General features: G+C 30.4%; 3 protein-coding genes across 3 annotated transcripts; 2 read left to right on the forward strand and 1 right to left on the reverse strand.

The window, feature by feature from the left end:
- The first annotated feature begins 5,427 nt into the window (after positions 1–5,427).
- On the forward strand, positions 5,428–7,581 carry LOC109806713 (micronuclear linker histone polyprotein-like protein). Its single transcript, XM_020369199.3, has one exon. It carries the CDS (start codon positions 6,236–6,238, stop codon positions 7,424–7,426), a length of 1,191 nt encoding a protein of 396 aa, XP_020224788.2. The 5' UTR covers positions 5,428–6,235; the 3' UTR covers positions 7,427–7,581.
- Positions 7,582–9,906: 2,325 nt separating this feature from the next.
- Positions 9,907–11,722, forward strand: LOC109805439 (uncharacterized). The gene is made up of 2 exons (XM_020367505.3): positions 9,907–10,308; positions 10,518–11,722. Exons 1-2 carry the CDS (start codon positions 9,989–9,991, stop codon positions 11,389–11,391), a joined length of 1,194 nt encoding a protein of 397 aa, XP_020223094.1. The 5' UTR covers positions 9,907–9,988; the 3' UTR covers positions 11,392–11,722.
- A 4,775-nt stretch (positions 11,723–16,497) lies between these two features.
- LOC109806347 (putative F-box protein At1g32420) lies at positions 16,498–18,505 on the reverse strand. The gene has a single exon (XM_020368720.2). It carries the CDS (start codon positions 17,966–17,968, stop codon positions 16,835–16,837), a length of 1,134 nt encoding a protein of 377 aa, XP_020224309.2. The 5' UTR covers positions 17,969–18,505; the 3' UTR covers positions 16,498–16,834.
- Positions 18,506–26,871: the final 8,366 nt, after the last annotated feature.

Genomic DNA, 26,871 nt, shown 5'->3' on the forward strand with positions numbered 1-26,871 from the left:
GGATATACTTCTTAGCTCAAAAACTCAATTCGTTCAAGGTATTTGAAATATTTTGTAAGAGGGTTCAAAATGAGAAAGGATTTTGCATTATTTCCATCAAAAGTAATCGTAGAACTGAGTTTGAAAACATAGATTTCAAACTATTTTATGAAAAGAATGATATCTTTCATAACTTTTCTTCACCGATAACACCTTAAAAAATAAGGTAGTTGAAAGAAAGAACCAAACTTTATAAGAAATGACTAGAACACTTCTTTGCAAAAACTATTTACCAAAATAATTCTAGGCAAAAGCAATTATTACTACATGCTATATACAAAATAGAATATTGATAAAAACCAATATTCAATAAAACTCCTTATGAATTGTGAAGGGGAAGAAGACCCAACATTTTATACTTCCATCCATTTGAGTGTGAATGTTATATCATCAACACTAAGAATCAACTTAGGAAGTTTGATTCCAAAGTGGATAAGGGAATTTTTCTTGGATATTTAGATACTTCAAAGGCATAGAGAGTTTTTAACTCTAGAACTTTTGTAATTGAAGAATTAATCCATGTTAAATTTAATGATACTCAAATGATTGATAGAAAATTATTAGATCTAGAAGAGGAATTTGCAAATTGAACCAAAGAAGATGAATGGAACAAACACATTGGAGCAAACAATTACTGAGATTGAATGTCAAATGAATTAGGTAAATGATGCATCCAAATCTCATAGAGATTGAAAGTTCATCATCTATCACTCTTAAGATCTAATACTTAGAGATATGATTAAAGGGATTAGAATAAGGTCTACCTTCAAAGACAATGCATCCTATGCTCTGGTCTTAAAAATTAAGTTAAAGACAACAAACAAAGTACTCAAAGACAATGACTGGATTCTAGATATAGAAGAAGAACTTCATTAGTTTGAAAGAAATGATGTTTGGACACTTGTTTCAAAGCTTGAACATCAAAGTATTATTGGAACTAGACATATCTTTAGAAACAAGCTAAACAAATAAGGTAAAGTGGTATGAAATAAAACTAGATTAGTAACTCAGGGCTACAATCAACATGAAGGTATAATTTTCACTAAAACCTTTGTACATGTTGCTAGACTTGAAGCTATTAGAATTATGTTAACCTTTGCAGCTCATAAGACATCAAACTTTTTCAAATGGATGTATAGAATGTCTTTCTAAATGATATCATTAAAGAGGAAGTATATGTAAGACAACTTCTCAATTTGAAAATTCTTCTTTCAAAGATCATGTTTTTAAACTTAAAAAAGGAAATTTATGGTCTAAAGCAAGCTCTTAAGGCATGGTACAAAAGATTAAGTAATTTCTTAATCAATAAATAAACATCGTCTTGTTCAAGGGCTACCTAAGCCCAAGACGAAGCTTGAGGAAGAGCAAAGTCTTCATGCCAAGCATTTCTCTCAGCATGAAGTACAAAAACAAAAGTAGAAAGAGGTTGAGCTAGCCGTTGAGGAAAATAAAATGTTGCAAGCTGAAGAATCTCCAACACTCCCATAAGTCCAAGTTGTTCCTACACCAATTGTTGTACCTTCTATTTTGTTTTAGGAACCAACTTCAGATACTGAAGAGGTATCGCTGCCTGTTGAAGAAACCATTAGAACATTTACTAGAACAACCAATGTTGTTGCACAACCCTCTAATAAATCAAGTAAATTGAAACTGAACCTCTAAATGTGGCTACCTCATTTTCCTTTGGTCCCAATTTTTGTTGGTGCCAAAAAGGGGAGTACAATAGTTATTAGTTTCTTAATTTTTTTTTTAAACTTCAAATTTTATTGCTTCATCTCAAGTAGATTTATTTATATGAAGTTCATATATACTCTAACAAGTATAATATGCTTTGATATTTATGCATGGTATGCCCTAATGAAATATATGATTATATATGATCTGATGAAAGGCATGAATATATAGTCTATTTGAACATGTCAAGAACACTTACTCTGAATAGGTATATATGATCAATAAGAAATATTTGACTGAAAAACTAAAATCAACTAGATCTGCTGTGCTTAAAATTTTCTTTTCATCAAAATGAGAGAGATAATTAGATCAAAAGACGATTTTTAATCCCTCAGGGTATAATAATGATAACAAACTTAGACATTTTTCAAGAGAAAAGTTTTTCAAATCATACTATAAGACGAATTTTGATAAATGATTGATTATATTAACATTAAGTCTCTTAGATGAACTACTTCATTTGTAAGACAAAAACATATAAATAAATAATTTATGATGCCAGATAACCAAATCATATTTATCTATGTTATTCTTTAACAAATCAAAAGAAATAAAAAAAACTTATTCAATACTTGCACTACAAAAAAGAAATACAAGCATGATTTATGTCAAAGAAAGGATAAACAAATCCCTCAAATCATGAGAAATCTAAAAAAAAGGTCATTTCTGACTGACATTCGCAATAACTCCTTATATTTGGTACCTTAAAGGTGATAAGTAACTTATTTGATCAGATAAGAGGTGACAATTAGGTGAAATGTATTTAATGCACTAAAAGACACTTCTCTCCATAAGGAACGAAGATGAAGACAGACAAAACAAGTATATGAGAGATACTAAAGGATTTACAATAATTATCTTCATGAAACATCTATATAAAGAAATTTGAAGATTCAGTAAAGGAGAGGACAATCAATTATAAAAATAATTATTCATTCTTTCTATAAAGAACATTGTACTTAAAGTGATTGTATCATGTCTTAATAGTACGACGAAATAACAAAGTAATTTCTAAACTTTAACTTTATATTATTTCTTTGAGCCTAAAAAGACTTGATTGTAAAAGAATACTTGATTATTTAAGCCTGAAGAGACTTTGTGTTCTAAGAATACTTGAGTAGTTATTTGAAGAGACAAGTTAATGAATACTTGTATCTTTGTAAAAAATAAAGAATACTTGTATCTTTGTAAAAAAACATAAAGAACACTTGTATTTTTGTAAAAAAAAATAAAGAATACGTGTATCTTTGTAAAAGATAATGAAACTTAATTAAGTTGATCAAAAACTGGGTATAGTCTCGATGGTTGAGACAAACTAGTATAAAAACAATGTATGTTCTTTTTTCTTAAACTCTTTGTCTGTACTCATAAGAATTTAAAATACTACTTTACTATTTTGGGAAAGTATTGAGTTTTTGATTGATACTATTCAACTTCCATTTCTAGTATCTTTTTTTTTTCTCACATATATAATAATGATAATAATAATAATAATAATAATTTTTAGTTTTGAAAAGAAAAATAACTTAATTATTTAGCTTAAATATGTTTGTTGTCCCTTAAGTATTGTAGTTGTATGATTTAAATTGAGTAATTTTAATTCCTCATTTATCATAGTTTTACATTTCTCAAATTTTAATTGAATAATTTTAGTCTCTCAAGTATCATAATTGTATGATTTTAATTATTCAAATATCACAATTATACAATTTTTTTACTTATTTAAGTTGTATACATTATTAATTTTAGTAATAATTAATATATATCATCTATTATATATATATATATATATATATATATATATATATATATATATGAATGACAATTATAGTATATGTAAATTAAATAAGTAAAAAATTATGGTATAAATTTTGACACTTATATGACATTTTTCAGTTTTAATGATTAATGTGGCAATTCTCACCACATTTGAGATTTAAGTGACTAATTACTCTTTAAAAATATTTGTACAATACAAAAGATATATGTTAGTTATTTAAATATTTGTAATTATATATTTATTTATTTATTTTCACCTCTTTCCATATATGCTTTCTTCTCGACCCCGTTAGCTATTTGCAATTATGTATACACTTGTCCAAATAAAAAATAAAAAGAAAAGCAGTTCTTGTCAAAATACCTTTTGCATCAACAAGTTTTAGTGATTAAAGGGAACTCTCTGTCCATCTAAATCTTTATGGTATTGATATTACACATTTGAACTTCCAATGGGCCATAGAAGTAGATCCTCATCCCAAAAGCAAAATTGTTGTGATGTAATGCTAATAAAATAAGTACTCTTCAATGGAAAAAAAAAATGATAATAAATTACTAACAAAATTAAATTAACAAATACACCTTTTACAGTTAGTTTTTGTCAAAATAAAATGGTGCATCTTTCATCCACTCCCACATGCATGACTCTGATGATGGTGATGCCAAAGGGTAACTTGCTAGCATGAAGCAAGAAGAAATGTAACAGTGTGGAAAAGACAAGATAGAGAGACTTGAATGAATACGGCACGCCAAAACTCTCATCTCTTGCCCCAATAATGGATCAACCTAGTCTCCTCACCTCAATGAACTCATGCTTCAAATTGGTCACCATTTATTCACAATTCATTAACTATTAAATAATCACTTAACACATTAATGCTTCCAATAAAGATATGAAAAATATTAATTAAATAAAACTTACATATAAGTATAATATACGAGGAGGGTTTAAACGATATTGGTGTAATTTTTACTAAGTATTACATCGCTTAATAACTTTATATTAAATATGAATTTGGTAAATCTAACTGTTAGATTGAAAGTTTATATCACTTTATATGTTTATATCAAATTTTGTTAAAATTGAACAATAACTTGAAGGTAATCAAAATGTTTTTATTTTATTATATTTTGAAATATATATTACATCAATTTTGTTTTATAAGAATAAAATATCAAATTATCTTTAATTAATATAAAACTTTGTATATATATGATTTAAGAGTGAAGAACTTTTGATCTAACAGTTGAATTTATAAAACTCATATTTAGTATAGAGTTATTAAGCGGTATAATACTTAATAAAAATTATATCATTGCCATTTTAACCTTCCTCATAATATATTATTATATAAATATTTTGATTTGAGTATAATCAGACTTGATCTCTTAAGTAAGATTTCATTTAATAAGTTTTGTAAATAGAAAAAATATAATTAAGATAAAAGGCTTTGATCAAAAGAGATTATTTGTTAGGTTTAACTTGATTCTTTTGATATTAATACCATTTGTTTTGAAAAATTAAATTAATTTTTATTTCTTACCAATAAATCTTATATATGCAAGTTTAAGGGAAAATTACAATTGTAATAGTAAGTGATTTAATTTGAAGAAAGAATATTTAGTAAATATCCAAATTGATTCTTGAATTTGGAAACATTATCAAATTAGTATATGAATTTAAAAAATTATTAAATACATTTTTAAAAGTATAAATTTATAATTATACTAACCAAAAATTAAAAAAAAAATGTATGGGTCAAATGATAACTCATTTTGAGAATTTGTTAATTTAAAAAATGTTGTTATGGGTTTGAAATTGATATATGATAGAAGATGTTATTGAAGGTAGATCTGTCGGTGGGACACGTGGTTATGATCAACGAGGAAAGGGCACATTTTGTGAGAGAAGGTAATGCTATGGTGTGGGTAGAATAGAAGGAATGATGGTAGGGAGCAAAAAAGAGAGTGGACAAATGAATATGCGTGCCACACTCATGTTACTATGAAGGGTTGCTTTCTCAACCCACTAATCTAATCTAAGGGATCTAAGGGGACACATGCAAAGTGGGTATTGGGGGTAGGATTTATTGTCAAACCTCAGTGCCAATGGCATGCAAAAGTCAAGGCAAGAGAGTAAACTGTTTGGGAAAATGTTGTTGACAGTTCATATGAAAGATTGATGGGTTTTCAAGAGAGAGAACTGTTTGGTTAGGGAGTGTCTTTGAAGTGCCACTTCAAAGTGGTACGGTGGGGAATGCAGATATAGTGTTTGATGATATTATGTGCATGCAAGTGATGAAATTTTTTGAAAAGGGTTTGTTCACTTGTTCACTCAATTTAGCTGTTTCAGTCTCTCCCCTACATAATAATGCCTGCAGGAGCTAGTGCTTTATTATTTCTTTTCTTTTTCTTTTCTTTTTTCTTGCATCACCCTTTTTCTCTTCCTTCCTATCGCTGTTTTTCCTGCAAAGAAAACGTAAAGGAAACGCCTCTGTGCCTGTGCTTCCTCTCTCACCCCTTTATTCATTCACATTCAAAATTCTCTACTTTTTACTCATAGCTTCAAAGAGGAAGCTGCTTCTTCAAGCCAAGTATTTTGTCCCTTTTTTCCTTTCTTTCATAGAGCCAAACCCCTTGCCATTTTTCACTTTACTTTTGAGGCTCCATCTAGAGTGAAGAAGCCATGAAGGAGAGGAACAAAGGTGTGGAACCTTACAACACCAATGACATGGATTGCTATTACTACTCCACTTCTGAACTCCCATGTAAGAAACACCCTTCTTCTTCTTCTGTTGGTATATGTGCTTACTGTCTCAAGGACCGTTTGGTCAAGCTTGTGTGTTCTGATTGTGGGGAGCAAAGGCTTTCTTCTTGCTCTTGCTCTGATGAGATGATCTCTTCCCACCGCAATTCATGCACTGTTGAGGTGGGAAGTGTTGGAAGGGTCTCATTTCTCATTGAGAATGAGAAGAATGAGACCCCGGTTCTTCAGCATTTGAATCCCAAGGCCAAGGATAAGGAGGAGGAGGAGGTTGTAGTTCTCAGGAGGAGCAGCAGCAACTGTGTCGAGATCAAGAGGCATGGTGGCTTTTGGAGAATTGGTAAGTTGTTCAGGAAGAAGAAGGAGAAGGATTGTGGAAGAAGTGTTGCTGGGTTTGATGAGAGGAATGAGATGTGGATGCTGGATCACGGGGGTGTCTCTAGGTCCAGGTCACTATGCAGCTTCAGGGGTGGAGGACTATTTGGATCTGAGGATGGTGGGGATTCAGTGCTGTCAGGTGCTAGAAGCTCAATTTCTGCAGCCAGAAGTTCTGGGGTTAATGGAGGTTTGATGTTGGGATCCGGCAGAAGAAGTGGATACAGTGAGGCTGAGCCAAGGAGGAGTGGTTTTGATGGGGAGAGGAGGGATTTATATGAGTATGAAAGTGGCAATGATCTCAAGGGTGGTGGGGGGAAGAAGGGTGGTGTCCTAATGGATGGTGATGGAGGCTTCTATGGGGTAAATAGGCGTGTGTTTTCACTCAGAGAGAGTGATTTCAAAGGCATGGATGAGTCTAGCTTTATTGACTTGAAGCTTGATTATTCATCAGAATCAAAGCATGAGTTTTCTGCCTCAAAGATGGGCAACCTGGGTGACACCTTCTCCTCGTTTAGAGGTGGGAATTTTCTGGCTCATGATGGTGGAGGAGGTTCTTATGGGGCCTTGGTAGGGGATGGAGTCTTAACAAGTGGAGGATCATGTAGGATCACTGTGAATGACAGAGGAATCAAAAGGGGCAGGAAAAGCATGAAGGGTTGGAGATGGATTTTCAGATACCATTCAAATTGGGGAAGCACAAGGAAAAGAGATGAAGACCTTATGTTCAAAACCTGATATAGTAGTAATACCATCATCAAATACATAATGCAAGCTTCATTAGGGTAGTCTTAGTCTGTTGTTTAAATTATCTGTAGTTTGGCCATTAGCCATTATCTTTCATGTGTACTAATGTTTTTTCAGTAAATGAAGAAACTTGATACTTCTTGGAAGGTGCCATGCCAAATGTTTCAAACGTTAGGGAAGAAGCAAAGGAAAGTGCCTCTCAATCATGATGATAGTCCTTAGTAGTATAACAATGAGCCAAAAACCAAACCAGGGTCACAAAATTTCCAATGTGGAAAAGTATGTAATAGACATATGATTGCAAGCTCTAAAACAAAAGTGGTTGCCAAATTTGACACTTGACCTGTTGCTATCACCTATCAATATGATATAGATCTCGATTGCATTAATTTATTTAACCTTCACAAGTGAGACCCATTACTGTGGCAACGACTTAGCTTTCAACGTTGCTGATCTGCATTATTGAAAGGAAGGACCAGGAAACTGAGATGTGGGGGAATCCCTTTTTTGACTCGTCCATTTCTGAGGTGCAACTTTACTAATCTTTTTGTACAAATAGAACTATTACGAGGACCCATGATCTTGTGAAGGTAATAGGTAACTTCCTGCGGTATGATACCACCTAAGTTACACAGTTTTTAAGTATGTGTACTTTTGTATAATTCCCAACGCTTTATTTTACACAATATTTATGTTCAACTGTCAAAATTTAACAAAATTAAATTCAGTTTAAACTAACTATCATCCGTATGTTTTAAATTAGTAGGATTGAATATAAAAATTATACTAAATGATTTATTAAAAAAACTAATGAAAAATCATTTTGTATTTAGAAATGAAATTCCCAAGAGTGTTACCACTTACCAGCACCTCTTGCAACATAATTTTTATTATTGATGTTTTTGAAAAGTACAAAATTATATGTGTGATTTGTTAAATAAGAAAAATCATGAGCGTTAAATAAAAAATAAGACTAAATTACGTATTTTGTTAATAAATTTTAATGAGTTTATTTCAAAGTGTTAAATCATGCGATGTTTACATTTTTTCTTCCCAAAATAAATTTAGAAGGATTAATTTGATATGAATAATAAAATAAATTACTTGTGAGGTATAGGTGTATATATTTAAAATTGTTGCGGATCTTATACAGCCCAAATTATTTTTTAATAGTTAAAAGATTTAAGAATCGATTTTACTTTTTGGTAAAAAAAAAGTTATCATTATATAGTTAGGAATATTCTTTAACTTTATCCTAAATTAATCTCCTTTAAAATTTTAACTACATTAAAGTTATTTCTTTTAATATCACCTTTTTAAATTTATCGAATTTAAGATTAAATTTAAATTCTTGAAATTTGAGATCCAATCACACCAGTATAGTAAAATAAAATAAAAAAATCAATCAATTTTATTAACGTAATTTTTTTAAAAAAATTAAGAATTTACTAGTTAAGTGTGTGTTTGTATTAGAGTCAAGACGTAATTTTTCACGTTTAATTAGAAGTAATAAATAGTAACTTCCATGTAAATTTACATTTAGACATGGAAAGAAAAAAATTGCATTTAAAATTAAAAACCAAACAAACACTCACTAACTTATCTAATTGTGTAGCCACATTTATTAGTCGAAAACGTGATTTTTTTTTTAAGTTTTTCTAAATAGACACTAGTTTTTATTTTTATTTTTATAGAAGAGTTTATGAGACAGCTGTGAAAATCGAACTTAAATGTTCATGTACTCTAATCCCTTCTCTCAACTCCTATACTAATCCTAGTAATCTTTGAGCATTAGTTTTATAGAGTAACACTAACACCTGATAATTACGATGATAAAATTTCAATAGTTTTCCCCCCAAGTATCCAACTGGAAGCACAAGCAAGAGAATTTCAAATGGTATTCTTAAACCAAGCCAAAGTCCTTTTCCATATACGAGTAGTTCTAAACAGAACATACCACGGCCTAAATTTTAATCATTAAAAAATTTGACTAGGATTCGAAAGATAACCATGTCATGAATTGAAATTGAATAAACAACTTAGTCCACCTGCATAACATACCTAACATTAACAATTTTTGTTTTCTTCTTTAATGCCGGGTCTAATCTCTTCAACTTTAAACCTCAGAAGAATACTCTGATCCCCAAATTTTCCCTTTACGCCCTTCTAGGCTGAAACTATCCAAATAGATAAAAACAAAACCAAAGGTAGCAATGCTGACCAAAGTGGACCCCTTCAAACACACAAACCCATTACCCAACAGGGCAATTTTATTGCCATGTGGGGACCACATATTGACAACTCCAACATTTATGACGGCTATACTGGCTTGCTAGAAAAAATCATTTTTCTTCACTAACCTTGGTCAATTGGGACCATTTTATACACGTTTAGTAAATTTGGTCACGGTTGACCATATCAGAATAAAATTTCATTTCATGTGGTATATATATTGATGCCTTTGCATCCACCAAGATCCACATTAAGCAAGTTATCCTTAGAATCAGAAGTTTAGTGGAGAATTGAGAATTGAAGCAATATTAGGATCACAAAATGTATGTGGCTAGGCCTCTGTCTCTGTATAAGAAATCTGCAGATGCTCTCTCATTGCCTCCCCCTGAGGGCCCCAATTCTGGTATTTTGGTGATCCAAGATGAGGATTTGGAGCCAACCTCGTGTTTAGGAATGGGAGGGTGTCATGAGGTGGAGGATTTACCTTTCCCTCAAAATTTAAACCTTGAGTTGTTCTATAGATCAGGCATTTCACTGAATAGAACCACTCATTACCACCATGTTGCCTTTATTCCTGTCCTTAACCAGCCACTGTCTTCCAACAAATACTATGTCATAAATCTCAGTGGGAAAGAAAGAGGGTAAGCTTTAATTTTAGTAAACAAATTAGATTTCCATTACTTTGTTGTATAGATCATTTATATGGAATGTGTCATGCAAATGTCCCAAGAAACCATATAGTTTCCACCATCTAGCATCATAGGATGAATTTGTAATAGTACAAATTAATGATTGATCTTCTTGACAAGTTTAAGGATTATAGTGATGTAATTTGTGTTTGATTTTGCAGGAAGGCATACATTAATTCAAAGGAGGAAGATTTGGACACATTCTGTTTCTACAATGCTGTATCTGATGTACCACTACATTCAATAGATATCAGTGACACACACCAAGAGTTTGAGATATATCCTAGGAGAAGCAAAGTTACTTTCAGGGGTGGTTTTTCAGCTAAATCTGTTGCCCCAAATGGTTACCCTCCAAGATTTTTGAGTAGAAGGTGGAAAGTGAGTGCTTCAACTTCAAGTGAGTCTAGTCTAGTTGAAACATCAGGTTTAAATGAAGCACTCCGTGCCAGCAAGCCAGAATTCAAATTCTCCTTGGCGAAAAAGAGTTCAGAAAGTGTTGTTGTGGGAAAATGGTATTGCCCCTTCATGTTCATCAAGGAAGGAGCTCACAAAACATTGAAGGAAGAAATGAGAAAATCAATGTTTTATGAGATGACACTGGAGCAGAAGTGGGAGCAAATCTTTTCATGTGAGAATGGGAATGGAAAGGGGAACACGGTGAATGTGGATGCTGTGGTTCAAAAGGAAGTGGTTGTGATTGCTGGATGGGAAGCTGTGATTGATCAGATGGATAATGCTGAAGGTTTTCTTTGCTTTAATAGTTTCAACAATGTTGGAGAAAAGAGTAGTGTGGGATTGAGCCCTATAGTGGTTGAGAGAATGAAGTGGGAGCAGGAAAGAGTAGGGTGGAATGGAGGAAAAGAGAAGCATGCTAGAGTTAAGAAGGTGGAAGAATTTAAAGGGACTAATAATGGGTGGAAGAAGTTTGCATGTTATGTGTTGGTTGAGACTTTTGTACTGAAAACATTGGATGGAAGCATTGTGCTAACCTATTCTTTCAAACATCACAATCAACTAAGAAGTAAATGGGAATGAAGATTTCAGATAATGGTTTTAGACCAAGAAACTGTTTAGAAGGGCTTTTGAGAAGTTTTCTACAGAAAATAAAGAGTAATTTTCCGTAAAAGAAGCTCTTAAAAATCCTTTTAGACTTGAATCCAAACATAATCCAAGCCAAACTCATCCAAATCTGTTTACAAGTGTATATCCCCTACGATTTTGTGAAAGAAAAGAAAAATGACTTGTCTTGTTGTCTACTTTCAATTGTGAGATTTTGTTGACTAAGTTTGTTCATTCATTCAGTTTTTAAGTGTAATCATTTCAATTTTGCATAAAGATTATAAGGATAAACTTTTGAGATCCTTCATGTTTTTTGCATCAAGCGACCAAAATCTTAGAAATCTCCCGTGCAATGAACCGAAAACTCAATATATTATTGGATCATGGACCCAAAAACTACCCATATTGGTCCATGAGCCTCAACCTCAAATAAAATGTTTTGAGTCATGGGCTTGAAAACTGAATGCATTGACATGTTGAGAAGAAAGCTTATTCATAAAATTAGGTACTATATGCAGTAGGTACAAGTCAAAAGCTTTAATTCCTAATAATCATGTCCCACAGTATTATTAGGAATGTGCTCTATTGATTAACAACGATAAATATATATATATATATATATATATATATATATATATAGAAACAAATTGATTTAACTTATAAAAAAAAAACAGTGATTTCGATGGTAACATGGCAAAAACAATTCACTTTGGTCATATCTTTTAAAATCACCTCATTGTAGAAATTTGTTTTTAACAGGTCAAGGAGAAAATCTAAAGGGAAATGATACTTGTAAAAGGAAGTGTATAACAAATGTTACAACTAAGGGAGAAGTTTGAAATGTAATAAATGATGGATGAAGAGAGATAAATACAAAAAAATTATATTATATAAATTGTTGTTAGAATGATTATATGTTTATTATCCCATAAACCTAAATGCAATTTCTTATTGTGTAATTTTCCATATAGAATGAAGTTTCACTTTGGTAATCTGCATAAATCTTCTATTAAGTAAAACTTTAATTTTGATTAAAAAATATATGGAAAATACAAAAGGTATTCTTGGTTGTTTTCTTGCTTATATTGGGTTAGCTTCTGCTCTTCATGCCAAACTAACTGATGTAATGTTTGCATTTGAATTGGCTTACGAAATGGGATGGTATAAACTTTGGTTGGAATGTGAGTCTATGTTGTTGGTGTCTGCATTTAATTCTCTTAAGAAGCAACGGGTTCTAACATAAAGTAGTAAAAAATGTATCTTATGGATGAGGCACTAAAATGACTGAGAATAACAAGATTTTAACCGGAAAAATATAAAAAAGAAATCACAAAAATATTTGAAAGCCACGGTGATGTTGTTGCTGCGGTGCGTGCGGCCACAGTGACAAGGCACTGTCACTGTTTACCAAAGAGGAATCGTCGAAACCCTCGTCGTTCTAGGGGTTGATCGCGTCACCGTAGAACAAATCTCGTTCTCTCTAGTTAGTCATAGCAAAATCAAGTTTCGAGTAGAGAAAAGAAATTAGAAACCCTAGATTTTGCTGCTGTACGTGCAGCCACGGTAACGACGTTGTTATGTGACGCCACTACGCGTGCGGTCATGGTGGTTTGACGGGGATGAGTTTAGAAAACTAATTACCAGTTATGCGAGTTGCCTTACCGGTTGAGAAAACAACCTTGTACGTTAATTTTTTTATTAATATATCCAATGACTAAAATTAATGGTTCATCCATGAGGCATATTTTTTACTGCTTCACGTTAGAATCCATCTTGAGGAGAAGCTCCAAACTTGATAGAAAAATCGTTCACTAACTTCTCAGCAGATACAATTCAGAGTTTCTCATATTCATAATATCACGAGGGAAATAATTGTGCTAATAATTCACATGACATGGTGAGTCATGACTATCCAAAGGGGTGGAGGGAGTTAAAAAGCCATCTTCTGTTCCCCCTCCCCATTTAGTAGTTACTTTCCAACTTTGTTCCACTAATTCCACTCAAACACACAACTCCTTTGTAAAGTTTTTAAAATTCAAGAATAAAACAAGAATTTATGAGAATGATACATGTTAGGTCGGTCTAAGGGTAGAGCTGCTAAAACTTAAATTCTCAAATTCTAAATTCTAAATCTTAAGTGTCCGCCAGCCAAAAAAAATATTTGTTATTAGTTTTTTTTTTATAAAGTAAGGTGACATGTGTATTGTCAAAAACCCTTGTATATTTGCAAAAATTGTTTCCTTGTGTTCCCATGTCCGGATCATTTAGCAGTTATAAAATGGATCACGTTTTTCTTTTTTGGTAGAATCATGTTTTGCACTCTTCAATAATAAACACTACAAGAATTTTAGGCTTAGAACTATTCAAGAGAAATTTTATTGACACAGAACTTGACTCAGTTCAGTTTTGATTCATGTGTAAAATCTTAAACAATAACGGCAAAACATATTTCATCGTTAAGCTTAAGATCCAACCAAGATTTTGGGGGAAATAACTTGTTCACAAAATATAAGGAATATGCTTCTTCAACTAAAATAAATTATTTGAGCACAAACAAAACATAATATTCCATTCGGTTAAACTTAAGATCCCACAAAGATTTGGAAAAAAAAAACATATTCACAAAAGGAGTTAATCACCTATACACTACGAGTGTAAAGTTTTTTTACACTGACAACTAATTATATTTTTTAATTATGTCATGTTACTTTAAACACATTTACTTTTAACAGTAAAATAACACAATTAGAAGATATAATTGGTTGTCAGTGTAAAAAAATTTTACACAGACAATGTATAGGTGATTAACTCTCACAAATATATAAGAGATGTATTATTTAAGAATTTTTTTTTATTTTCTAAAAATAGTTTTCATTTTCAAAATTATAATACTTAAAAGTATGCTTGTTTTGAGAACTTATTTTCTGTTTTCAAAAAATAAAAAATATCTTAATTGTGGTGGTAGTAAATGTTAATGTTGACAACAATGGTAGTGATGATGGTGGTGTTATCATCGAAATTAACACTATTATCATTGTTGTTATTGCTATCATCACGATCAATGTTACGATTATATTATTATTATTGTCACTATTATTAAAAAATAGATCGACGATGAAATGGTGAGATTCAGGAAAAAAAAAAGATATTGTTTTATGTCATCTCATTTTCATTTTGTAGAAAAATATTGAAATGATATTTTTTTAATTTTCATTTTCATTTTGAAAATGTTCTCATAGAATATATTTTCTAAATATTAAATAAGTATTTTTTTCATCATTAATTTTCATTTTCATTGAAAATGAAAGCAAAAAATGGACGTATTAAACAACCCTTAACTATTATGTGTCTTCAACTAGAATAAATTATTTGAACACAAAGAAAAGCAAATTATTTCTGCAAAATCCAAACAGAAGAGGCTAAAAAAATTCTAGAAAAGCGATAAACAACTAATTAAGGTAAGCCTGGAAACAAAGCAAACTAAGGAATAGAAGTTGGAAGGTATTGGTATTCTAGTAATCTGAAGCTTTCTAGACAACAGAAGATGTCAACCTGTCCTGAAATTAGATCAAGCCGTTTCTACGAGACTAACAGTCAACTCTGCAAACTTAATATATCAGACTTGAAAATTAAAACATATAGTTATACAATTTTATTTTTTTTTTTAAATCATTGTCCATGAAGTTTGCTGGCTTACAAACCATACTCCTAGTCGATAATGTAAGAACTATCAATCTAAATATAAAATAAAATAAATATTTTACTCATAAAAATTAACCTTAACTTCAAAAAACAATAATAAATAATAATAATAATAATAATAATAATAAATCAATGCATATGCACAGGTTGGGACACTAGTTGTATATAAAAAGAGACAAAATTTCATACTGACGTGTCATTTTTCTAATGAAAAAAAATAGTTTTAATGAAAAAAAAGGAAAATAGTATTTTTTTTATGACGGCTTGAAGTTAGATCTTTTGTATAGTACAATCCTAAAATTAAAACATACCATTGTGGTTTAGTTTTATTTCAAAAGAAAGAAAATTACTCTTTTCTTAATTTAAAAGTTAGAAATTATTCTCATACTTATAATTTTTATTGATAACAAAAAAATTTATATATTTTTAGTCTTTTAAATTTAAGTTAAGTTTGATTTTTATCTCTCAAATTTAAAATTATTTTTTTGTCATAATAATTTTAAAAATTTTGTTTTAATCTTTAAGTCACTAATAATATATCTAAAGGTATAGTTGTCAAAATATGTTAATTCGATCTGTTTGACCTGATTCACCTCAATCCACTTTTTAAGTGGGTTGATCTGACCTAACTCACCAATCTTAATATCCAAAATCTTTTAACTCAATCCAGTCCACCATGGGTTGGTGGGCTAAACGGATTAAGTCACCAATCCACCTAATTTTTTTAAAAATGATTTAAAATAAACTCTAATATAAAATAATCTCTAATCTAAAGTAAAAATTGTCAAACTAAGTATCATGCATACAACAACATTAAACTTAAATTAAAAAGTGTACAACTTTAAATAATCAAAACAAAAAAAAAGTGATTATTCATCAATATTAAACTTCATTGAAGATTTGAGTTTATAAATTTATAGCAATTTCAAGTTGTTTATCATCAACTTTATCTTTATCTACAAAAAAATGGTATCTTATTAAAATAATACATATATATAACAATAAATGTTTAAGTGGATTGTTAATGGGTTGGGTTGATGGGAGTGTAAGTGAGTTAGGTAGACAGCTCAATCCACCAAGAATTCAACCCGAGTGGGCGAGGTTGCAAGTGGGTCAGGCTCCCATCTTTTGAACCATTATGAAAATTTCTATATTTTGGCTCTGCCCAGCCCATTTTCAAGGTGAGCTGGGTTAGCCCACGAATAGGAATCTGTTTTGACAATTCTATCTAAAAGTAATCGATTAAGACAATTGTACACCTTCAGTTGAGTTTAATATAATATTTTCATTAATAATAACAATGATATACAAGAGTATTTAATATTAACAAAATTTGAATATAAGAATTAAAACAAGACTTTTATAAATTATAGGAACTAAAAAAACTAATTTTAAATTTGAAGGGCTAGAAATAAATTTACATTAAATTTAAGTGATTAAAAACATATTTAAACCTAAAAAAATATAATAACTTATCATTTTTTAATTAAAAAAAAAAAAAGGAAAGTAGTTTTTTTTCTTTTTCTTTTTTAATTACAAAGAGGCATGCCTAAACTTAAAATCTTTTGTATATGGTAAGCTAACCCTAAAATTGAAACTCACCCTAATGGTCGGTTCAAGGAAAGTAGTTAGACAAAAGGGGATATGATTCCAATCAGTTATAACTCTTGTGACACAATCAAAGTACCAACAAATAGAAATTTGTCTTCAGTCCTAGCTACTTTAATAACCTAAAGCTTTCTTGACAGAAAACAATATCAACCTCTCCAAGTCTTTGCATCCATGTCAAGGGCATTTCCATGAGCACAACGCTCCTAAACTTCATGGTGTCCATGTCATAGTAAACTCCTCCAACAATTCTAGAGAGAAAATATGGCATAAGTAGGATCTCACCAGTGGGGACATCACAAAGTGGAAAAACAAAGTCACGTGGAGACACAACCGCAGAAGGAATCACAAAACTTTTTTCTTCCCACACCTGAGCCTCATTGTCCCTCAAAATCCACAACTTCATACCACTGTCTTTGTATTTAAATACACACAAACAACAATCGATTTCAACCAAATCTGGGTAATGAAAATGAACTTCCCTCAAGTAGGGATATCCAGCAGAAGGAGCAAGATCAATCACCCTTAACTGTTCAGTCCCCACATCGAAAAGCATGAGAAACACATACGAATATATCCAGTATATAACACCGTTCACGCATAGGCCTCTCTTAACACAATAATAACGGGACAAAAGTTCCTTCACATGTTTTTCAGGAGCAATATCCCTCCACGAAGAATCAACACCAATAGTAAAAACCTTTAACACATAAGAACCATAGTACCTTAACATGCGAAGAACCTTGAACTTGTCTCTAACAGGGTCGTAACCAAAATGAGTTGACACCATAAACTTGTTTTTGTTGTCGATGGAGTGATCCAGGGGTAGAGTGATAACCTCTCTAGTGGTGGGGTTTGCGATGAGAGTGAAAACATGAGCATGGGAATAGAACCAAACGTTTCTTTTTGGGTGAAAACAAAACAAACCATTAACAGTCTGAACACGTGTTAGGGTGAAGTTAAGGTTTGAGAGGGTGAAGAGGAATGAGGGGTGTGGGGGTGTTGTGATGATGTTGGAGTGGTGAATAATGGGTGTTGAGAAGATGTTTGGTTGTGAAAATCCAACTTGTGGGTTGGGTGAGAGGAGAATGATGTGATTAGTGATTGTGCGAAGGTGAAGAAATGAAGGGTGGATTATGAAAGAGTTCCATGACTTGCATACACACCTGAAACGAATGAGAGCCTTTGATGGGAATAATGGGAGAATGTGGTGCAACACAACTTCTTCTGGGATTGTTGCCATGAGCGTTGAATTGTTGAGGGATTTGAGATTCAAGATTAGTGTTTAATTTTAGGTCAAACTTGACACAATATGAATGATGTTATTCTCATGGTGAAGTAGAGATGATTTATATTATATATGTAACAAACAAATAAAATGAGTTATATATGCATAGTCTGAATATCAGGGAGTTGTTACCAATGTATTTTGAATTAAATTTATAATAAATTTAAATAAAATATATTGTTTAATTTATTCTAATTTTATTTATAAATAAATATATGAATCAATCTGATAATATCCACCATAATCATTTGAATTAGTTAGTTGATATTTACTTAATAATGATATTAGAACCCAAAATATATATTTCAGTTATTATGCGGAAAATTTTAACAAAATCAATCAGTTTCGATGTTATTACAAGTTAATTAGAACAAAAATTTGATTAAATTAATTAATATTCATTGCAATAGTACTTTTAATATAAATCTAATATTGTAATGATTTTATTTTAATATGTAATGGATTTATAATGTACATAACAATAGTGTGTCTAAATGAAGGATTCTAGAAATTTTATTTTAAGAAATTTGAAAATTTTAAATTTGAATCACTTTAATTGTAATTTTTATTATTTTTTAAATATTTTATTTAGATAAGTCAATTCACATTTATTAAATTTTACATCTTTAGTTTGCATTAGGGATGGCAAAAATACTCACACCCGCGGGTATCTGTGGGTAAAATCCGCTACGGATAATAAATGGATAGGCTAATTGGATACCCGCAAATAATGGGGACGGATAATTTTTTACCCGTTTATAAATGGGGCGGGGGCGGGTATGATAATATCCATACCCGTGGGTACCCGTTTAATAATATTTATTAAATATCTTAATTATCCTTATACCACATAACCCTAAAACTACACTCTCATCTTATTTTCTTTCCACAGAATTATGTTGGATGTAATTTGATTAATTTTCTAGCTATGATTGGACCAATAAGATTTATGTATTTTAAGTTGTTTATTTACGTTTGGAATTATGAAATTGAATTATTGTAACTTTGTGATATGAGACTTTCCCTTACTTGTGTAAGATTGATGTATTTTAAGTTATTGATTAGCTTGCATTTTTATTATTATTTCAACCGAATTAACGTTAAATACAAATTTAAAATTAACATTGATTTTTTATTTTTAATATTTCATTGACATTAAATATAAATTTAAAATTATTTGTAATATAATTTTTTTAATTTCTTAAAAAATTTATAAATATCCAGGGATATCCGTGGGTATTCAAGAAATTCATGGACACCTGCTTAATGGATACCCGTGTGGATATGGGGTGGGTATGGGGCCAATTTTCATACAGCGGGGCGGGGACAGATTTACTATTACCCGTCTCCATGGGGCCCCATTGCCATCTCTAGTTTGGATAGAACAATTTGATTTTCATCATGAATAAAATTGATTTTAAAAAATTTGAAAATTTGATCTATATGTATTAAAAACTTTAAATTCTTAAGTATCCAGGGCCTAGCAGTGACTAATCTCTTCGCTACGTTGGAGGCACCTCAAAGGGTGGGATAGCTGGCTGACCCTAAGATTTAACGCGGCTGCATACACAAAGCAGGATTCGAACCCCTAATCTTGCTTAAGCATAGATCAACTCCTACTGTTGAACCACACGCTTGGAGTTTCAACAGTTAAATCGTTGAAATTTGATATAGAACATGAGTTATTAAATCGAGTAACTCTAGGTAGATTACTTTTAGAGTAAACAAATCCCTCCTAAGATTAATTTTTATAAAAGTAAATATTATCTAATTTCAAATATTAATAAATTTAAATTTTTAATATTACTATATTAGATAATATTTAACAATTTAAAAATAATTAATTTTAAATGTTCAATAGTTAAAAAGAATTACTATTAGATTTTATGTCGATTTTGAAAAATACAAGTGAGAGATACAAGAAAAAAGAGAAAGGAAAATTTTAAATTCTTATTTTTTTTAGAGAATTTCAATAAATAATTTTAAAAAATATTTAAATTTTAAATTCTTTGTAAATTTTTCATTCCAAATCATTCAAATTTATTTTTAAAAAATTGAATTATTTTGTTAAAATATCTTGTTCAATTGGAGACTAGAACACGAGAGAGGAAGAGAGAACTTATAACACCTTATTTTTATAAGACATAATATAGGTATTTTATTAATAATTTTGATATTTTATTTTTATTAATAAGAGTTGGTTAATATTTATTTATTATTATTTACTATATTTGTGATAATTAAATATTTTGAATTTAGCAATTATTAGTAATTATTTTATATGAATATATATTGTGAGGTTTTATTATTAAGGGTTATATTATTTAATTATTTATAATAAGGGAAGGGAACTTATTTTTGATAATCATGGTTCACGTTTTTTTTTTTACTAAAGGGTTAAAGGGAGGTTAAGTTTTAAAAAGAGAGAGAAAGTTAATCAATTTTACATTTTACATTTTTCTCAGTTACGTGTTTACCTTTAGAGTTCAGAGAACCGGGAGGAAAAGGAAACCACCTGTGTTAATCCTTCATCTTTTTCTTCTCAACAAGGTAAGAGGAGAGTGAGAAACACCGCTTTGGGTGTCGGAATATATGTTGGGTAATGGGATTGGCCCCCAACCCTATGTTTGTTATATGCTCATGTATGAGAGGTTTTCCTCAATTGTATCTGTTTCACCTATGGTTCTTCTTGTATGTAATTAATTGTATAAATTGCTTGAATGAATGATTAATTTTAATTTTAGAATTGTAGTTGTATGATTTGAGATCTCTATAAGTTCCTATGGGAAACCCTTAGTAGTTGTAAGAGAGGATCATTGAAAGAGGTAATTGTTTGAGTAAATTGTAGTGTTTTTAATGTTTATTGCATGATGTAGAACACTTTCACCGATTGTATGAAGAGATTGAAGATTGGATGTAAAAATGAAAATTGCAAACTGCAGAGTTTTTGATCATAGAAACCATGCTAAGCATCAAGGTGACAGAAAGCTAATAATGATGTCTGTGATCCTCAAGCTAAGCGTGAAGCTGAGGCTTAGCGTGGCCCATGCTGAGCATGAGATTCCACGCTTAGCGTGGCTCAATCAAAGAGTTAAGATTACTCTTTGGAAGCCTTGCGTTGAGCGCCCAATCTAGGACTGAGCGCTAGTTGCTCTACTAAGCTTCTTTCCTTATATGTTTGGCAAATTCTATTGGTGTAATGTGAATCTTGTGTTTCTTCTCTCTTGTAGGGATGGCAATGGGGTCCCATGGGGGCGAGTAATAGTAAACTCACTCCCGGCCCTCTAGATGAAAATTGGCCCCATACCCACCCCATATCCGCGCGAGTATCCATTATGTGGGTATCCATGAATTTCTTGAATACTCGCGAATATCCATGGATATTTATAATTTTTTTAAGAAATTAAAAAAATTATATAATTTTAAGTTTATATTTAATGTAATTGAAATATTAAAAATAAAAATTCAATGTTAATTTTGAACTTGTATTTAACGTTAATTTTGTTAAAATAATAATAAAAATGCAATATATAATCAATAACTTAAAATACATCAATCTCACAAGTAAGTTAAAGTCTCATCATAAAACTACAATAATTCAATCTCATAATTCCAAACAAAAATAAACAACTTAAAATACATAATGGTCCAATCAAAGATAGAAAATTAATCAAATTACATCCAACATAATTCTATAACATGCTTAACACATGTTGGTAACTTCATCAACCTCACTTTTGTAAGAAAAAAAGATGAGAGAGTGTAGTTTTAGGGTTATGTGGTACAAGGATAATTAGGATATTTAAGAAATATTATTAAACGGGTACCCGCAGGTATGGATATCATCATACCCACCCCCGCCCCGTTTATAAACGAGTAAAAAATTATCCGTCCCCATTATCCGCGGTACCCAATTAGCCTATCCATTTATTATCCGTAGTGGATTTTACCCGTAGATACCCGCGGGTACGGGTATTTTTGTCATCCCTTCTCTCTTGTGATCTATGAGATGAAATGATGTGAATTTCTTGCGTTATTCAATGTTATCCTTTAATGAATATAATTTATGAGTATGTGATGTGAGAAAAATTGATATGGTAGAACTACGTGAGAATGTTATATGATAATGAGACATGATAATGTGATATAAGAATGCATAGAGTCTTGATTTACATGCATCATTTGCATAAATTTTTAAGGATACGATATAGAATACACCATCAAGGAAGATCCCCTTATGTAAAAGCTTAGGGATTAGTCCTTGGGGATAGCTTAGTTTATAAGTCCTAGTCTCGCCCATTATGTGCATGGGATGTATCTTGCACAGCTTAGTTATCCCGACCAGACCCTAGTATTATGTCCTTCTAGTGAGAGTGCGTAGAGGGTGTGACTCAGTATGTACTCCTAGACTACTTTATGTGTGTTGCTAGCGGCAATGCATTGTGTCATATTTTATCGGCGCCACATGCATGATAATATGTAGTCTGTATCCATTACATGTTCATTTTAATATTATATGTTAGTTGATTTACATCATGGATGAGTGGAGTGTGATACTATTGTTAATCTATCTATGCTATATATATATATATATATGTGTGTGTGTGTGTGTATACATGTCTTGTTTGTGTTTGACTATCTGATGTGTATTTCTACACCGTGAGCCAGAGTGAGATATTTCTCACTCCCTTTTCTTTTTTGTTATTTTCCTTTGCTTGTTATACAGGTGATCATTAGCATGAGGCTAAGGATGTTGGTGATGAAACTTAGGCTTCATTGTTGAGTTTTGTTCTGATAGGACATGTGATATAGGAGCATAGATAGGATTAGATTAAGATGTTATTTCTATTAAATTATTTTGAAAACCTTAGCTTTATTTCTTTTGTAATTTTCGGTAATTATGTTATTTGTTTAAGTCTTAGATGTGATGTTCTCTATCCAAACATGTTTGGTATTTGAATAATGAAAGATTAAGTTACTCAGATTTTATTAATTATATGTTTATGGTATGTGGGTTAAAGGGTGTCACAGAACTAGGCACTATGACTAACACCTTTAACAATGGCAACGGGCCTCAATGAAGGTGGGGCAATAACAACAACATGCACGACAAAGAGAGCCTAGATGGGAATGGAGCCCTGAGAGAGAAGAGAGAAAACAAAGGCTTTTCAATCAAAGTAAATTAAAATAAATAAAATTACCTAAAATAAATTATTTTTTAAAACTATTTATTGAAATAAATTATTTCTGTCACGAAGGATATGTTGAGGTGAAAAAGCATAGGAGGGTATGCGTTTTCTATTTTAGGCAAATTTGAACTGAAAACATACATGTCGTTGTGTGTCTTTTGTTCCAGGATTTTTTTAAATTGAAAAAAAAAGTTAAATTAATTAATATTTATTTTTATTATTTTATTATATATTTATTTTTGACAAAATATGTAGATTGTAATATTTATTGTTTTATGAAATTATGTGTGAAAAAAATATAATGTTGATTTGATAATATTATACAAATAAAAAATTAATATAACATTTTAACGATTTATATTTAGTTGTTCAACTATGGGACAATTTGATCTATTGTCCCCCATCAATATGACAATGTCCACATCGTTGTCTACGTTGTGACTCTGTCCAATCCATTTGGTTGCGGATACGAGTTCATTTTGGTAGTCCTTTTGCACACAACTTGGAGCGATCAGGAACAATTTGAGGGCCTTGACTTGGTTGTATGTTGGCATCATTACCAATTGGATACCATTGTCCTAAATAGGCTTGAGCTATGTATTGGTTTGAATAAACCGGATCAACATAATTGTACGAATTGACACCTACATATACACAAGTAGCGATGACATGTGAATAAGGATATTTGTATGCTTGGAAAGTACCACATTCACAAGTTCGATTATTAAGCATTACTATCCAAGTTTGTCTATTTTGTTGAGTTAGTGGATTGAATGTTTCTTCAACCTCAAATCTTATGCCTTCATAATCAAATCTACGAACAATATGAGAGGTAGCATCCTCTTATTTTTTTGCATTGTCTCCATTAACTTATGACAATATTGTTCTCCTCTTTCACATGTTGTCATGCTTCACCACGTCTTTGATAAAAGTACTCTACTAGTCTAGAATATGTGCACTTAACTAGAGCAATGATAAGCAAATTTTGAGCCCCTTTTAATATCTTATTTACGGTCTTTGACAAGTTTGTTGTCATGTGACTGTACGTGCGACTGTGTTTGTCATTTGCAATGCTCCATTTCTCTAGTGAAATGTCATCGATCCATCAACACATTTCTGGACTTACAAGTATTTGCAAGTAGTGTACCATGTATACAATGTAACAATAAAGTATATTTGTTAGAAAAAAAATAGAGTAACATTTATGTTTAAGTTTAATGTAATTAAATAAGAAATAAACGTATCTATGAAATTATGAAAGTAATTATATTTTTAAATTTAAAACTTGTAAGATAAATTTATAATATATATATATATATATATATATATATATATATAATAAAACCACATATAAATATTAAAAATAAATAAAACCACACATAAATCAATCATATTTTAACAAAGTAAATTATTAAATTTTTCTAACAATAATCTTTTTGGTCACATATTTTTAAATTAAACAAATATACAACATTTTTCACACAAATTTACTCAATAATAAAATAATGAATGTCACAAATATTTAATTCATAAAATATAAACTATAAAATAACAAATATAACTAAAAAACATATATCATAATTAATCTTTCATTTAAATAGTAAAAATATACATAATATATAAATAATCACATTTTATTATTTGTAGACATTAAATATTTAACTATACACATAATATTTAACAAAATATTTTCTAAATAATTAAAAACTCATATACATATAATATTTATACAAAATAAATATTGTTACTAACCTTCAATTAACTTGTGCAAAGAAAAATGTTCCAATGAAGGGGATAAGAACAATGGAATAATAACAACAATAATTTTAACACACTTAAGCCAAATACTGAACTATGAAATATCAAATATGAGAGGGATAATTTTTTTTACAGAGAGAAGAGGAGTATGAATGAGAGAATTTAGAATGAGATGAAATTGTAGAATGTAAAAAATGAGAGGATGGATGATGTATTTATAGGATATAAGAGAGGGAAAGGGCGGATAGTTTTGAAAATTCAAATAATATGCATCACCCCCCTAGAATCTCGCAGACACGCATGTACTCGGTGCCAAGAACACGCACCCGACGCAGATTCAAAATAGTAGTACCCCAAACTCAGAAAATCCATCCAAAACTTGAAAATCATAAGAATCCACAACATGCAACCCATACAATATGATATCCAAGCATCAAACAATCTAGAAACACATTCAAATCCCACATGCACACACCTAGTGGATCAAAATCATCAATTTCCCAAAAATGGCCCAAAACCTAGAAGTTGAGAAAATCCCTAAATTCAACCATTAATTCCCCTAAAATCATGCATCAATTAAGTTCCTAAACTCATATACTATCAAATAATTACATTCTAACTTCTCTTACATGAAAATTGACTCAGAACAACACAGAAGAGAAAAAAGGAGATTAGTGATCTAGAAGAAACTTTCTAGCCTGAATTCAAATAAATGACAGAAGAGATTAGCGATCTAGAAGAGAAGAGGGATCAAATAGAGAAATTTGATAAGGAAAGGAGCTTACGAATCCAGAGCTCTTATCTCAAAAAATTCTCTCTAGAATTTCTTGAAAATGAGTTTATGAGACTCTATTCTCAAAAGAAATCTTATATACCATTCTCTCTAGAGTTACTAAACCCTAAATTATTTACTTACCACGTACAGTATTATAAGGGGGATATAATTCAGGATAAAATTTAGGAAGATCTTTACGTATTTCTTGTAATTTTTTAATAAGTTTTTTGTATTCAGTCTAAGACCAGAAAGCATCATTTTTAAATTTTTTTTGTAAAATCTTTCTCTCTAGTGCTAAATTTATAAATCCTTCATTGAAAATATAGGTCAATAATCCGAAAAATCTTTCTACATCCTTTTTATCTTTTAAACTTATTGAAAAACTTTGAATTTTTTCAAATACATATTTTTACATTATTATTTTTCCTTTTTCTATTTCTAAACCTAGGTATATAATTAATTTTGCTTCATGCTAATACAACTTTCTTTTTTCTTAATACTACTCCATTATTTAAACATTATTTTAAGACTAATTCAACTTTTTTCAAAATGATCTTTTACATCTTTATTAGTATATACCAATATATCATCTATTTAAATAAGGCTAAAATCTTTAAATATTTTAAGTATTGAATTCATTCTTCTTTAAGAAAATACTTGGTGATTGCTTTAATCTCATAAGTAATACATCATTCCATTCGTATTGTCCAACGAGGACAACTAAATGTCGTTAGTTCTTTATATTCTTCTTTTAGCCTTATCTATTAAAACCCCGATTTACAATCAAAAGTATTGAATCAATTCATATTTTGAATTCTTTCAATAATTAAATATTTTCTTGGAAGATAATATGCATCTCCCTCCATTGTATCATTCATTTGTTTATAGTTTATCACCATTTTTTTCTTTTTTTACTTCATTATGATTTTTTACATAAAAAAGATGGTAAAGAATGTTTGCTTTTTATGGTCTAATTAATCCTTTATTCATCATTTATTCAATGTCTTCAGCAATTTATTCTCTATTTTGGGATAAGTTTACATTTTATTTCTTTTGTTGGGTCTTTTAATTTTAGTCCTATTAATCTTGTATTTTTTATCATTAATTCTTGAATCTAATGGATCTTCACAACATAC

This window comes from Cajanus cajan, chromosome 11 (assembly GCF_000230855.2).
Source record: "Cajanus cajan strain Asha chromosome 11, NIPB_CcT2T_4, whole genome shotgun sequence".
Lineage (NCBI taxonomy): Eukaryota > Viridiplantae > Streptophyta > Magnoliopsida > Fabales > Fabaceae > Cajanus > Cajanus cajan.